General features: G+C 34.9%; 1 protein-coding gene across 7 annotated transcripts in view; it reads left to right on the top strand.

Moving 5' to 3' along the window:
* The first annotated feature begins 900 nt into the window (after positions 1 to 900).
* Positions 901 to 16701, top strand: part of LOC139122114 (CREB-regulated transcription coactivator 1-like) — a 100895-nt gene continuing 85094 nt past the window's right edge. For 4 of the 7 annotated variants that reach the window (XM_070687511.1, XM_070687508.1, XM_070687507.1 and 1 more), the window contains exons 1-4: positions 901 to 1079; positions 1247 to 1354; positions 1491 to 1577; positions 10195 to 10253. In XM_070687511.1, coding sequence (XP_070543612.1) covers positions 969 to 1079; positions 1247 to 1354; positions 1491 to 1577; positions 10195 to 10253 — 365 coding nt within the window. In that variant the 5' untranslated portion in view covers positions 901 to 968. The remainder of the gene's footprint in view (positions 1080 to 1246; positions 1355 to 1490; positions 1578 to 10194; positions 10254 to 16701) is intronic. The other 3 variants (XM_070687512.1, XM_070687510.1, XM_070687509.1) reach the window with 1 other exon arrangement.

Here is a 16701-nt window from a genome sequence, read left to right as displayed (position 1 = left end):
TCTTCAGATTGGTTATAGCCTAGTATGTAGGCCTACACGAGGGAGCGTGCGGCTGAAGCCATCCATTCAGCGAGAGACACTTGAAGAAGTCATTTCTTGTGAGAATTCGTGAAACTTCTCAGTTTACTGTGGTTTAAATTTGCACAAAGCAGTATAGTTTAGCACAGTTTTCTGAACCCAAGATATTCATGTCAAAGTTTTGTCTCAGAAGAGATGAAAATAAATTGGCTTTTCTAGGTTTTGTAGCAACCTCTCACAGTGATCTTTTAAAAACGTCATTATCGAGATGTGCAAACGACGGTAAAGGGAGTTTAATGATGTGAACTTCTCCTTTACCGATGAGGCGGGAACAAGTTTGTTCGTCTGTGGTGTACGTACGCTCAATCAATGCCGGGGTAGTATTGAAGTCTTCCCTGACATGTGAAGTGCATGTAAAGCTACAATTCAATCCCTGATTCTCAGTGTGTTGTCCAATTTGTACTTGTTTGTACGTGGTATTAATATTATTTTCATTGAAAGTTTTCTCGAGGGAATCAAATGGTTTTTGAGATCAAGCTGATCGTAGCCTGCAAAGTATTTTATAATAGAGGAGACTTTACATCAGTCTGATATTGCATAAATGCTTGGAGGTGCGGTTATTAAAATGCAACGTCTTCTCCATCTCATGACTATTTTTGCTTCGGTTACCATTAAGCTTTATTTAGCTGTATTACACTATAACAATTTAGACAATTGGGAAGGTGTTGCTTTCCGTTAAGCCATAAATTTCAACTCAAATATGCTGTGAAACTTACATTACATTCAAGTCGTATTGGAACGTCTATGCACTCCCATTTACGAGAAGCTGAGGCTACCTGACCACGTGATCAAAATAACGGAAAATGATTGGGTTAAATGTACGGACCCCCCACACAGCTATGAATGACAACATTCTCCTTTTCATCTGGTAATATTGGTAAGCCATCAACATGGCGAACCCAAGGAAATTCAGCGAGAAAATCGCCCTTCACAATCAAAAACAGGCAGAAGAAACTGCTGCATTTGAACAGATTATGAAGGAGGTCTCTAGTGTGGCCAGGGTAAGTCTTTTCGTCATGTGTTTCGTTGCAACGATGCGAAGATGGCGACTCCGACTTGACTATGGCGATGCTTCCGTACATCGACTGGATGTCTGTGTGTCGAAGATGTCATCAGAGATGTGGGTCGAAAATTGCTTTTCTTTGAGTTTTATGTATTTGTTCTGTAGGCACACTATCAGAAGTCGCACCATCTTCAACTACAAAGTCTCGGCGCCTATCGTGGTGGTTCCTTGCCTAATGTCAACCAAATTGGAAGTAATGCTATCGATTTACAGGTCAGTGGCGTCCTACATTCGTTTTGTTATACAGACCCGCCTGTGTGTAAACCCTGTTTATATTCTACTACATTACCGTGAAATTGTGGACGTTCATGAAAATTGCGTCGCTCTTAAAACGAATTTCTGGTTACAGAGTGCCCTACAAGGTTTAGAAGATATGAAGTCAGGTCGTGCAAGTCTAATAGACCGCATGCCTCGCCGTGTTACCACTCACAGGAGAGTATCCTTTGCTTCGTAAGTTCGTATTTGAAAACTGCATGTCGATGCTGTGCAGCGTAGGTCAGTCTAGGCCATTGCATTATTGAGGTCATGAAAGGCTGTGCCATGGCCGCCCGTAAGACATACTCATGTCTGTTGACTGTGAATAATACAGAACGTTCGATGTTCATTTTCATGCCAGTATTGTGTTTCACGGTTACGAGTTTAGTAACAAAATCATCCGGAGCCATTTCATGATTACGTCTGTATCGAGTTATTCTATATTTGAAATGGAAACGAGAAATGACGGTTTCGTCTGTACGGTAAACTTACATGTAGTTAGTACCTTGCTCATGATAAGTAATCAGACCCTTGCGATTCGGGTCCATATGATTCTATTCCTCTTTCTATGTCATATTACTTTAAGTAACACTTCTCAATGTAGGCAGTCATCAAATTCATTCTGTGTGAGTTGCCGTTCTGTAATAGTTCTATATAAAAAACATTTTTCAAAAGTTAAGCTGCCATTAGGAAATGATGTAAGTTGAAAGGTTGTTTTTGTTTTGTTTTGATAGTCTTTTGACACTGTATTCTGTTGTACAAATCTTCAGAACTCTGTGCCCGAGTGAAGATAAATGGACACAAACATTTTGATTTAACTAAAGAGTTTCCTAGGGGCTTATTGCCAGGCCAGTACTCAAACACCAACGACTCCCTGGTTTACTAGAAGTTAATGTGGAATGCTTTCTTTATACAATAGTCTTTACCAGAACTCTCTCCGAAATGTTATACAGTGTTGCAATATTAATCTATTTCTTAATTAATAGTTGTCTCTGGGTTTGTCAAATGCAGGGCCTAGTTATTTTTCTATATTTATCATGAATGCAAGTGTAATGGCAGTAAGCACAGTTTTCATAGATTGGCAGTATTACTGTAATTATTATTATTTTCAATCATATTAATCAAGAACTACAAATTGTACCACTGCTTCTGTGCAGTCATATTAATTTATAAAAATTTGAAAAAAGCCACTGTGTAAACAAAGTTCAACTTTGGAATCGTTTGTGCAGTTTAAATGAAAACAGATTATTAATGGAAGAAAATTTTTTTGTTGGATCACTCTTTAGCAGTGAATAATTGGTCATCTGAAATGTATGACATTTTCAATTCATTAGATATAGAGGATATTCATCCATGTAGTAGTATTGAAAGTGTTAAAGAAAGAAAGAAAGCAAGCTGAATGTACTAGTCATTGGTATGAATTTGTAACAAACCAACCAAAATTACGCACATATGCAAAGTTGAAATCTAATTTTTGGCAGGAAAAATATTTATCATTAAACCTATCGAGGGCTGAAAGATCCTTTCTTGTACAGTTAGGTTTTGGTATTCTCCCACTCTGTATTGAGACTGGATGATATAGACATGAAAATATATATAGACGACATTGTAGACTTTGTATGTTAAATGATATAGAAGATGAATTACATGTTGTTTCATTGTAGAATTTATAACAATTTTTGTGATCAACTGTTTGATTTAGTAAATGAGCCAAACCGAGAGTTTATTTATTATAATGATATAGAAAAATTATATTTGATGGAAACAAATAGAAGCAAGGCATACTAGACCAAAAGGGGGATTCTCTCCAAATCAGGAGAAAATCTCCCGATAGGGAGACTTGCTAGAAATGTTACATGTATTTAGATACAGCTACTCGATGACAGTTTTTCTCAAAACTGACAGAAATCTCCCAATCGTGAGACTTTGTCCAAAATGTGTAACAGTTTCAAAATGTTAATGAATGAATTCCGGGACATGACTTCGACGTTAAAAAGTACAAATGGAGTTGATCCACACTTCGGAAATACATTTTTCATATAAAGTGACAATTTGCTGTATACCTTTTCTACAGAGGGTATCACTATTATTGAATAAATGTGAAATATACAAAGAAAGCAATGGTGAACTTTTTTCGAACAATGGTAAACCCACCCTCAAATTTGATAATGAACATACTGATGCACTTTTCTAAATGCGCAAGTGTCCACTAAATTGCGCAGAACTACTCTATCAAAAAAGGTCTCCCTATTGGGAGAAATTCTCCTGATCAGGTGGTCAATTTTTCTCCCGATTGGGAGATTTCTCCCAATCGGGAGAAAATCCCCCTTTTGGTCTAGTGTGCCTTGCTGAATGGTAGAGCATTAGCAAAGTATATAACAAAGTCATTTCAAAGCAGATGTTACACTTTATTTCATTAATAATAATTACTGTATTAGCAGTATTACACACGCATAGAAATGCGTTGAACCATCATCACATTATCACTTAGGGCACTGAGTGTGTAAATACTGTGCGTCCTTTTTATTCCAGAGTAGAACCATAGTCTGCATGTATCTGTCCATCCATTTCACAAGCTAGATAAGATTGCACATTTCAACCAGTATTTTATAGGTGATTTTAACCCTTTCACCACCATGGTTTTTCCCAAATCCATTGTTTTCTATGGTAAAGTTGGAACCTGTTACAGGGAACTGGGGGTGAAAGGGTTAAGTGGACTCTGTTTAAAGTGAGTGCTCTAGAAGAATGCATTGAAAAGAACTAAAGAGTCAAAAAGGTGAAAAATCCTAAACTTTTGTCGATTTACAAATTACTGTGCAGAATACTTTGTTGTTGGGTTATTTACCAAAGAGAAAGTAAATACAGGTATGTTCATTGCAAGTGCCTTTGTTATACTCATAGCTGCTGCAGATTTTCTTTTATACTGGTATCTGACAATTCTTATTTAGATCATGTGTCCAATTTGATAAAAAATCTTGTTAGTAACTGCTTGTCTATCACTTAAATGATTATATATTTTATATAGTTTTCTTTGAGTACTGCAGTTCAGTATGAGATTTCTATAGATTATCATGTATTAACAGTAATTTGATTTTGCAAGCATTTTTAGCTCGCATTTCGTATATGTATATATACAAAGAGAGCTTATATGGTGAGTTGGTGGCGTCTGTGTGTCTGTACATATGTTGGTACATGTAATTATGTGCAGTTGTATGTCAGTCCACATCAGAATCTCCAAAACAGCAGCACCTACCATCTTAGTATTTGGTTTACAGGTACACCAAGTGATGGATTTGTGAATATGTTCAAATGAACATGTCGATGTCAAAAATGTACTAATGAGGTACAGGGAAATTCGAGCAAATTGCTAAAACTGTAACCACAGGCCAAATTTGGTTGAACCTTGGTATGCAGGTTCTCTATGGTTACTTTAGTAAGATCTGTTCAACTTGTGGTGAAATTTGTATAGTTGTATTTTTGGGGCAATTTTTCCCATTGTTGATTAAAAATTTTCTTCTCTGAAACTGCCTGTTTCATTGCTTTTAAACTTGGTCCATGATCCTTCAGTAAACCTCTCTTAGATTCGTACAAATTGTGGTGAAATTTTCATATTTGTATTTTGGGGCACTTTTTCCCATTTTGGGTCAAAAATTCATTTTCTCCCAAAATTTCCTGTTGAATTCTGTTGAAACTTGATAATCTCGATCCTAGGGTTGACTTCTGTCAGATTTGTGAAAATTGTGGTGAAATGTTCATATTTGTATTTTTTGGGAAATTTTTCACATTTTTGGTTGAAAAATTATTTTTTCTGAATTAAGTGATCTTTATGCATGTACCTGGAGGCAATCTCAGTTGAGTGTCTTCACATTGTGGTGAAATTTTCATATTTGTTTTTTTTCGGCGACTTTCCAAATTTTAGTCAAAAAGTCATTTTCTCTGAAATCGCTCGTCGGATTGCTTTGAAATTTGGTAGGTTCCCAGGGTAAACTTAGTTAAGTATACTCATTTTGATTTGCCATATTGAACTAAATGTGAGCCAAGTGTTATTGACGCTGTGTTTATAATTTTGATAACAAAACTTTATCTGAAACTACTTGTTTTATTGTGTAGAAATCTGTTATGCAGTTTCATCTTGAGACATGATCAAATTTGTGGAAATCAAGAGCTGATTGTTATGTTTGTGTAAGTAATGTAGGGCTTCCTGGGCAAGCTATACAGGGTTCTATCAAAATTGGCCAGTACTAGAATAAAAGATACTTAATATATATAGTATGTGTCTGATTATGGCTCAAAAAAGGTGGACTTGAGTTTGACCCTTTAAAAGTTTGCATGTAAAGTCATTAGTGGTAACTTTGGCTGCTATTTTTGAATTTTCGAAAAATTCAATCTATAAAATACTTCTTAAGACCTGACTGACCATTTGAGCTGCAATTTTGCACAAATCTTCTTTAGTCAGGACTTTCAAGTTATAGTGTTCTCCCCAGGGGGTTTTAGCCTGTGGGGTCCAATATCCTTTGATTTTTGCTAATACCTTATCAATCATCCCCAAAACCTATTTGATATCCTATGAAATTGAACCTCCCTTAACTCAAGTTTTTGAGTCCACCTTAGCTTCTTTATCTGTCAGTCAGTGTCCTTTGTAGTAAAACGTATAATGGAATAAACATTGCATTGAGTGCAATCTTACAGCTTGCTCAACTTTAGAGATTGACACAATGACAATGTTATTGCCTAAGTGTGAATGGGAAAATATGCAATGTCATCATATTAAAAAAATGAAATGGTCAAATCACAGTTACTTATAGTAAAAATATGAAGTAGTCGGGTCCTACATGTTGTGAAAATTGCTTCTAATTCTTGTCATCCAGGCTTGCATAGCAACCTGTATCCCTGGCATGTCAGTGCTGAAAATTTTAGAACACACTCTATGATGTGTCTTGTTGATGAATATGAATAAATTCCAAACTGATTTATTTATTTTGTAACAACATGTATCCATGTGCACTGAACTTCAATCTAAGTTCTATGTATGCTGCACAATCTGGTGCAAACAGCCAACATGTCAGCAGAAATAAGCACACTTGCCAAAACCCATACTACTATACTTGCTTTTAAATATGTCTTCTGCTGTAAATTGACATTTTTAACAAATAGACCCAAAATGATATGAAAAGAGATTTATGCTTGCATAGTCATAATGGGCACTTTATGCCCCAGCTGTCTCAACTTTGACCTTATTGTTATGCAAAAATCATTATGTAAATTTTATGCAAATTAACATTCTCTATGAAATTTCTCTTGGGAGAACACTGTTGTGAATGACATTTTAATCAGTCTCACAATTTTCACAGTTATCATGCCATTGTGAAATATACAAAAATTCTGAAACTTCTGAAAAAGTAATTTTGGTGAAGATTTTTGCAAAGGGATTAATAGAATCTGGTGTGTGAGATTCTTTTTCTCACATGACCATAAAATGCATTAAATTTGCACTGGAAACATTGAATGATTATTTTACATGTATCAAAGACTATCCTACTCAGTGACCATGTAGGCCTATTGCTCTGCCTGACTAACATGAACTCTGTGGCGACTTTCACTGCTGATATTTCAACTTCTGCTCCCGACGACATATCAATCAAGAAAAATTGGCAGTATGTTCCAGGTGGCCTGTGCTCACTTGATATTTGGAAAATTTGACTGCCTTTCATGAATCTGTCATCAATGACGTACAACATTATCCAAAATCATGACAAAGCTGTCTTGTACTGTGACCTACTTACTTTGAAGTTCCGGTCCATGTGCTACCCATCATGCCATTGGATAATTCTTTGCATGTGGAGCAAAAGGCCATTACTTATCCAATCAGAGCTTACGTAACAATATACCATTTTCGTATAAGTGCATTTATACACTGTGTGGGACGATTTCTGAGTGTGGGATTGATTTTTCTCATACCGTAGATCCCTCAGTACCAGTGGACAGAATATGAGAAAATTGTTTCTGTAATTTCAAATTGCTGAGTGCCATTCCAACCTGTAAACATTTATGGTATCTGTATGTTAAATGTGTCACAGTGATTATGTCCATACGATATTGTAGGTCAAGACACAGAATGAGATGAAAAGTGGAAACTGTTATAGATGTTAGAAGCAAGAGGGACATGTAACTGGTTGTATTTTGGCAAATTTCTTTGACCCAAACTGGGACATAATCCAGATTAAGTGAAGCAGTCCCGTTCACAGGTTTCTAATGCATGAAGGAGATGGAAGCAAGATGTGGGACTTGCGTCTTTGTTTGCTCACGTGTTCACACATGTGAGCATTTGTTGCAGCGATGTCTGTCTGTCTGTGTCCGTCTGTTGGTCCGATATCTCAAAAACGGCTGATCAGATCAGAATCAAATCTGGTGCATAGATTCAGTTAGCAAATGGCAAGAACTGATTAGTTTTTGGTGGTTGTTGCTGGCATACTTTTTGCTCATTTGCATAATTAATGATTTTAGAAAAAACGGATATTAAAAACGACTGCACACAATTTGATGAGATTTGCTACAAATGTTGATCACACCAAGATATATCAGCAGTGGGAAGCATTAAGGGGTGACATGAAAGATAGTTGCTAATTTGCATATTTAATGAACTTCCTAATTAGGGATATATATCTGATTTGACCAAACCAAAATTGATCAAACTTGTGATATGTACTATGATTTAACATTATTGAAAGTTATTAAGCATTTTAACTTCACCCAATGGCTAATTTGCATATTTAATGAACTTTGCAAATTAGGGATCTATATTTGAATTGACTGGACCAAAGTTGACAAAACTTGCTACATATATTGAAGATACTATGATACAACATTATTGAAAATGATTAAGCATTTTTACTTCAGCCAATTCCTAATTTACATATTTAATGAATTCTGCGAATTAGGGATATATATCTGAATTGATTGGACAAAAGTTGATGAAACTTGCCATATACAATAAAGATACTATGATACAACATTATTGACAGTCATTAAGCATTTTTTCTTCAGCCTATTATAATTTGCATTTTCATTTATAATTTCTAATTACGGATATATACTGGGATTTACTTGATCAAATTTGGCAAAACATGCTATGTACATTGATGATTTTACCAGGTTAAAACAATATCAAAAGTCATTTCACATTTTCATGTCAGCTAATTTATAATTTGCATATCTTATGAGCTTTCACAGTTCGCTTGTATGGCTTGAAGGACTTGGCCAAAGGCAATTACACTTGCTAAATAAAGTGGTGATACAATGACAGCATTCAAAGAACTTTAAAATTTTTATTTCAGCTAATTACATATTTGTATACTTCATGACCTTTTAGAATTAATCGGCGGTGAATATTGTTCATTATGTTAATCATAATAGTTTCAATGAAGTTGAAAACGTGGCAAAGATTCAAATTTACACATAAATGCAATATGTAATGAAACACATGAGCACTTTCAGTTCATATCTGATGTTTTTTATGTGGCTGAACCCAAGAGAATGCAGATATGGCTGGCCCAAACATCATCAAACTGTGGGAACAAATATCTAACAACACCTAAACCTCTGGCCTACAAAGAAAAAAAATTGTGCTGTTCCGATAATCTGTCCTACCCTATTTTTTGCGTGCCGACCCTGAACTTTTTAGAGCTACTTAAACACGGCAGTGAAAATATGAAAGAAAAAGATTGTAAAATCATGTGTTAGTTACCTTGCATTTGATTTTTGTTTGAACGAGGACGTCTTTTATGTTTTTATTTCTTTTATATGTATGATGTGTTTTTTCTGGAAATGTGGCCAGTGTTTGATGGCCCTAAATGCCTGAAAAGTGCAAATTTAAAATATTTTGGAAAAAAATATCCCTGCAGACCTGCCTACCCTATTTTTGAAAATCATGTTATCGGAACAGCACAATTTATTTTTTGGCCATAGCTAAATTTAAACGTGCATAATTCATGAGGTGAATATGAAGTTGAAGTGAAACTCTTAATGAGACATCTAATATCTCTAAATGCCAGAGCTGTATCTGTTGTACCACAGTCCAGACTGTGGATGTACACTCATCTAATCAAGGATAACCAATAATGCTAGTATGGGAGTAAAATTATTTCTCAGATTTTTTGATGGCCTTTGAACCACATTTACCTTATCCAGCATACAGATGTATAAATTTCTATCATTCTCTTTAGCTCATATTTGGTATGTGTATTTTTAATTTTCTGACATAGTATTGGACAACTTGGTTTGTACTAACAGCACTTTGAACTATGCATTGGCTATAAGCTTACTACATTGTAGCTTGGGCCAATGGCTATGCTACGTGTAGTTTTAATTTATACTTCTCTTTCAGTCTTTGTCATATCTGTCATTGTCAGTTTACAGTATATAAATAAATAAATAAATAATAAATAAATAATAGTAAATAATATAAATAATATAAAATAAATAAATAATAGTGTACCCATGACAAGCCTGTGGCAGTTACATATTTTTCACTGCTATCACCTGATCAAAAAAATTCTACGTTCAGATAATTAAGAAAGATATTTTAGAAGCTAATATTTATTTATTAATATAAACTTTGTTTAATTTTCCAATATACTGTGAAGTTGATGTACAAGTACTAGTTCTCTCTTGAGGACCTTTGAGCTATCTGATAGTAGCAGTGTATTGTATTAGTAGCAGTGTATTGTTGACAACATGTATCACTGTCAGTGCCAGTAGTGTGGCCAAGAGGAAAGTGATTGATCCTTAACTTTGCATAGGTAGATGCATCTCCTTATGGACACTACTTGTCACCACCACCAGACACAAACTGGCGTAGGTAAGTAACCTATTTTTCTATTTTATTAATGTTGAGATCTTGATAGTCTGATTTAAATGTTATTGTTTAACTTCTGATAATGTCTTTCCTATGTAGGTATCAGCTACACAGTATTTTTTGCAGACTGGGCTGTGAAAAATTTTTAACTCTTGGTAAATCAGCTTTTTCATTTTTAGCTGGACATCGGATGAATGACTTGTGATTCACATGTTTTTGGCAGGTATCCGTGATGGAGGGTTACACCTCTGTACTGTTCCTTTTTCTCAGCTGTCTATGAGTGACAATTTGTCTCCTATTTTATAAAATTTGGAATGTCAATATTTTAGCCATTTTCATGCATGTACAACAAGTACTGTAGGAAATAACCAGTGTTGCACTGATAGTAGGAAGGACAGTTCATTTGCTCTTATCAAATAATAATGAGAGTTTTTGATGTAGAGTTACTGCGGTCATTTGCAACTCGTCTATCTTTAACAATAAATGACGATCTTAGCTATCCATACAGACCAGTTAAAGACAAAATTGTACTAGATCGAGACGCTAAAAAATCTTACTCTTTTAACGTTCATTTAGGTAGCGAAATCTAAATGTAGTTTTATCACCAGGAAATGATTGATAGAACCGTTTCTGATTGACATGTTCCAAACCCCAACAATAGTGTGCATGTTTTGAGGTTTGATACTTCACTTTGACACTCGTTTGTGACTTTGTGTAGGTGTCGCAGATATCCTTGTCTCATTACATGACAATGGCTCCATTGTTCCAGTCAGAATTCGGGTGTACCCCCCTGGGGGTCTTATAAACGAACTAACAGCTAATTTTGAATTGATAAAATAATCCTGGGGGTCTTATAATCGGAGGAATACGGTATGTGTGAATATTTTGCAAAAGAAGGTGTGATTAAGCAACCAGGAAATAAGGAACTTTGCAATGGCCAGGGATTACCCTGACTCAAGAACTGCATGAGATAAAATCCCACATAAAAAAAAACTGGTGGAGAATTTCAAGGTCTGTGGGAACCTAACTTTCCCTGCTTTCTTCTGCTTATTGGTTAATTTGCATAACAATACACTCAGTGTGACAGTTTTTGGATGACCTCAGTTTTCAGACATTTAATGACATGCTGTTCGTTATACTCACTTTGCTCCGTATTGATAGCGTTTTACAAGTCATGCTACTGCATATTAAGTCAGGTGACGCTGCCGTCCCGTTTTGGATAGTTTTTTCGGTATGAGCTATTTCCGGCTACAAACTTGGCAAAGTTAGCCACACCATAAAACTGTCACACTGAGTGTAGTTGTAATCGGAGACGATCGAATCCATATGTTCTAGTGTGGGAGTAACGGAAGTACAGTGGTCCAGAATAGTGCATTTTCGTTTTTTCTTCGCACTACCACTCGTACTGGACACAAATTCCTTCGAAAGCGCCATTTTGAGCGACGACAACACACTGTACATCGGCAATGAACACTTGCTGTATAGACTCCAATGATTTGTAAATGAACGCAAAACTTCCTGTTAGCAACAAATCACAAATGCTGTTTGAAACGGGTAACTCTGCAACAGCTTTTTCTAGCGTAATTATAGTGCTCTCTACGGCGACAAAATGAGTGGTTCTGTACCGAAAATCTGCCAAATATTACTGATGAATTTAGATCGCGTTAATGAATCACGTATGCGCCATTTGCATTATTGGCGTGACTTTTTTGCCCACTAGATTTTTCTGAATGCGATTTTTCTGATTTTTGAGCGTAAATATTGCGTTATCGCCCCCAAAATTATCTCTGAATGGCTGATCTATTCATTCTTCATTTTAATTCTTCAAAATTTTTGTGCAAATATCTTAAAGGTTTGGAATTAAAAATAGGAATATGTAAGTGTGCAAGAAAAATATTGTGCATGATGATGGAGATGCTCAACGGTAAAGATACCGAATCAGGGGATGTGTTCTGTTATGATCTATGCATTCAAGGGATATAAATCTTATATAGTGAGTGTAGATAAATATTACCAAGGCAAGAACTTCTCAGTTCATAGAGTTCATACCATTGACAACTTTACCTTTGCCAGGTTTTACATGTAGTTCATGGATAAGGGTATTCTAGACCTTATTAATCACTATTAAGCCTATTCTTGGTATTCAGTGCCAGTCCATAGTTTTTTTTTGTAGTTTATGTATATTCCTGTCCTAGTCTTCATTAAAGAGTCTTGTGTCTTTGGATATTTCTTCTGTAACATACAAAGTGCACTATTACTAGGTATCCACACGAACATGCTACGGCTTCTGAAATGCTCAGTGTGTAAGCCTTTGGGCATTTTCGTAGCATTTCTTTTCGTTTAATTCGACAAATTATCAGCACATACCTCAATAATTCAAGATAACCCTTTCTTTTCAATCGTTTCCTGGAGTTTCAAAAACATATAAACTTAATTGAGTGAAACATTTTTATGGAAAAATCGTGCATCAGCGAGAGCGGCGGCCATGTTTCAACTCGCTATTTTTAGCCCACTGAGCCTATGCATACACAGCGTTCTATCGCAGTTGAGCCTGAGCGTAAAGACACTGAAAGTATTCATAGATAGATAGCCCATGATTCGACCTTTATTTTCGTGTTTTTCGTTTGAATTTTGGCCAAATAGTCGCTTTTTTAGCGGGTTTGAATTTTCTAAAGCATCTAAAAACATTATAATGACTTTTAATTATCAAACGAAAGAAAAAATAAGAAATTTAATAATTATTTACAAAATAAAAATATTTTTGATTAGGTGAATCATGCAGCTCAAAAGCGAACGATCAATGTTTTGGACGAGTGTGAGCGATTTTCGCGGGGATTCCCCAGACCTATCGTTCATAGCTACGGCGCTTGAAAAACGGTCAGTTTTTCTGTGAAACGGGATGAAATTTTCTTTCAGGCGAGGCGTTTGAAGTCACTCTTGAGAAAAATTACTTATTTATCAGTGGTTGTTTTACCGTTTCATGAACCATTTTTTCGATTCAATCACTTGTTGACCTGAAAACAACGATATTTAGTACTCTTTTTCAACAGACTTTAGTAAGTAGCTGCCGATACGACTGTCAAAATACTATCGTTTTCAAAGTACATTTTGAGCGAACTTTATAAATTAACATTCTGAACCACAGTGTAATGTTATGCTTGGAATTTTGTTGCTTTTGAGGTTCATTCGTAGTTTTTTATAATGATTCTGTTCCTTTCCATCATCAAACATCGACAAGTATAAAATTAGCCCTAATCACTTAAATGAGAATTATGTGTTTCCTTTCGGTTTTGTAATATGTAACGAAATAAATAAGTTGATTTGTTTTGATCCTTTCCACGTATTGGTATTTTTTCCTGGTTGAAAGTTACTAATATCCTTTAATAGTCCTTAGTCTCTTCAATCTCAGAAAAGAATGAAATGATTGATTTATAAAAGAAACTTTATTGCGACACACTTCAGTCATTTTCATAACTCTGAAGTTCAAAATTCAGTGTGCTGTACTCATATCTTGGCAGTGTTGAACTCTTCTGTTGTAGTATCTGCAATCGAAACTGGTACTTCACATAGAATAATTAAAAGCATTTCATCAACAGTTTTCAAATTCCACTTACTTTCAATTTGAATGTTTCCAACGACCAAAAAATATTGTGGATCATGGTAAGATTAAAACCTCACATATTCTAAAGGTACAGTAATATCAAATTACATAATTGGAGGCGTTAATAAAAAACAAGAAATCTTTAGGAAATTATGAAATGTAAATCAGAGCTGTTGAAAATTATTAATTTTCAGGGTGTTGCCAAATCATGTGTGTATATAAGTATGTCTGGTTCTGAGACGAGCTGTATTGGCATACCGAAGGAATTTGTTGATAACTAAAAATTTAATTAAAAGAATGGTTGCCATGGAAACACTTGGTATAGGTTATTTTCAATAAAGTAGATATTCCTTCATCAAAATTTTGCTATGAACTTCATGAACATTTCAAAAATTTCCTAATTTTCGTAGCCGATGGTTAACCAACAAAAGTACATTCATGCAGGCTCTCGATCTCAGGGCCAGTGGCGACTCATTCAAAGCGAGAAATTTGCATAAATGGGTTTTTCTGTCACTCATTTTTTATCATTTAGAGTAGTTTTGTTGCTGAATGTTCATTGGTGCTCATAACAAAGGGTTTTCTAGAGATAAAAACCCAGAAAAGATGGTTTGACACTATAAAATACTTGCTCAGACATTGCGTATACATTTGTACATGGTAACTTTTCATATTTCATCATCCGATGTGAATGTCATTTTTTGTACAAAAGTGACATTTTTGGTCAAAATTACAGTGATCTGGGAAGTAAGTTTACCATATTTATATTTGAAACTTGTTGAAAAATTGTTTTTCTTTGCTGATATGCTTAGGTTGTACTTTTTAAACATCAATGCTCTTGGGTAGACTTTACCAAACATAGCTAATTTTCATATTTTACCCTGTTTTGGTGGCCCGCAAAGGCACAATTTTGCAGTAAAGTCAAACTTAACACTGCATTTCTGACTATCTGATTACCTTTCCTGCATGAACTTTCCCTTTTTAGCTCCGCTGTCAGCGACGCGGAGCTTATCAAATAGGTTGATTTTCCGTCGTCGTCTGTCGTCGTCCGTCGTCGTCGTCGTCCGTCGTCCGTCGTCGTCCGTCAACAATTGCCTTCTCCTCTGAAACCGCAAGTCCAATTGCTTTGAAATTTTATATGCAGTTCACTTAAGGTGACCTCACTTCAGTTTGTTCAAATCGTGGTGAAATTTGCATATTTGTATTTTTGGGGCATTTTTTGGTGTTTTTGGTAAAAAAATCTTCTTCTCTGAAACCGCTTGTCCAATTGCTTTGAAATTTGATATGCAGTTTGCTTAGGGTGACTTCAGTCAGATTTGTTCAAATCGTGGCAAAATTTGCATATTTGTAATTGTATTTTTAAGGCAATTTTGTCATTTCTGGTAAAAAAATCTTTAAAAATCTTCTTCTTCAAAACTGCCAGTCAGATAGCTTTGATATTTGGTACATAGGTCCCTAGGGATGATCTATTTCAGATTTGTTCAAATTGTGCAGAAATATGCAAATTTGCATTTTTAAGGCAATTTTTGCCATTTTTGGTCAAAAAATTTATTTCTCAAAAAGTACTGGTCTGATAGTTTTGAAATTTGGTATACAGCTTTCTATCGATGAACTAAGTATATGTATTGAATTTCTGATGAAATCTGAATTTTTGTATTTTTGGGGCAATTTTTGCCATTTTTGGTCAAAATGTGTATTTCCAAAACTACTCATCCGATAATGTGTATTTCCAAAACTACTCATCCGATAGCTTTGAAATTTGGTATACAGGTTCCTACAGATTAACTAAATGATAGTTATTGAAATTATGATGAAATCTACAATTTTGTAATTTTAGGGCAATTTTTACCAGTTTTGGTCAAAAAATGTGTATTTCCAAAACTACTCATCGCATAGCTTTGAAATTTAGTGTACAGGTTCCTACAGATGAACTAAATGATAATTATTGAAATTATGATGAAATCTGCAATTTTGTAATTTTGGGCAATTTTTGCCATTTTTGGTCAAAACATGTGTTTCTCAAAAAGTACTGGTCTGATAGCTTTGAAGTTTAGTATACAGGTTCTACAGATGAGCTAAGTAATATATATTGAATATCTGATGAAATCTGCAATTTCGTATTTTTGGGGCAATTTTGCCATTTTTGGTCAAAAAATGTGTATAATCAAAACTACTCATCTGATAGCTTTGAAATTTGGTATACAGGTTTCCATAGATGAACTAAATGATATTTATTGAAATTATGATGAAATCTGCAATTTTGAATTTTTGGGGCAATTTTTCCTATTTTTGGTCAAAAAATGCGTTTCTCAAAAGTACTTGTCTAACAGCTTTGAAATTTGGTATACAGGTTTCTATAGATGAACTAAATTTGATCTTTTGAAATTATGATGAAATCTGCAATTTTTACTTTTGGGGGCAATTGTTGCCATTTTTGGTCAAAAATTTATTCTCAAAAACTACTCATCAGATAGCTTTGGTTGACATGTTCTTAGGGATGATCCTATGTGATACATTCAAAGTATGATTAAATCTTCAATTGCGTATTTTTGCAGCTTATTTTAGCCACTTTTTTCTGGCCACTGCATCGAGCTATCAAAGATTTCCACCCTTCTTCATCAACATGTGTCAAAAATAGTTATTCTCTACATAAACACAGCGGAGCTATATCGGCCGCTAGGGCGCTTGTTTGAATTACACTTCAGTAGCACTGCATATAGATTAAGAATGCTTTGTAAGTTCACCAATTATTTTGCATCAGAATGACTGTAATCTGCCAAAATTTGTATTTTTCAGTCATTTTATAAATTTTCCGCTATGCAGAATTGGACAAACTGCCATATTTGGATATGT

This window comes from Ptychodera flava, chromosome 21 (genome assembly GCF_041260155.1).
Source record: "Ptychodera flava strain L36383 chromosome 21, AS_Pfla_20210202, whole genome shotgun sequence".
Lineage (NCBI taxonomy): Eukaryota > Metazoa > Hemichordata > Enteropneusta > Ptychoderidae > Ptychodera > Ptychodera flava.
The sequence above is the reverse complement of the archived record's forward strand: the minus strand, read 5'-3'. Positions and strand labels throughout refer to the sequence as shown.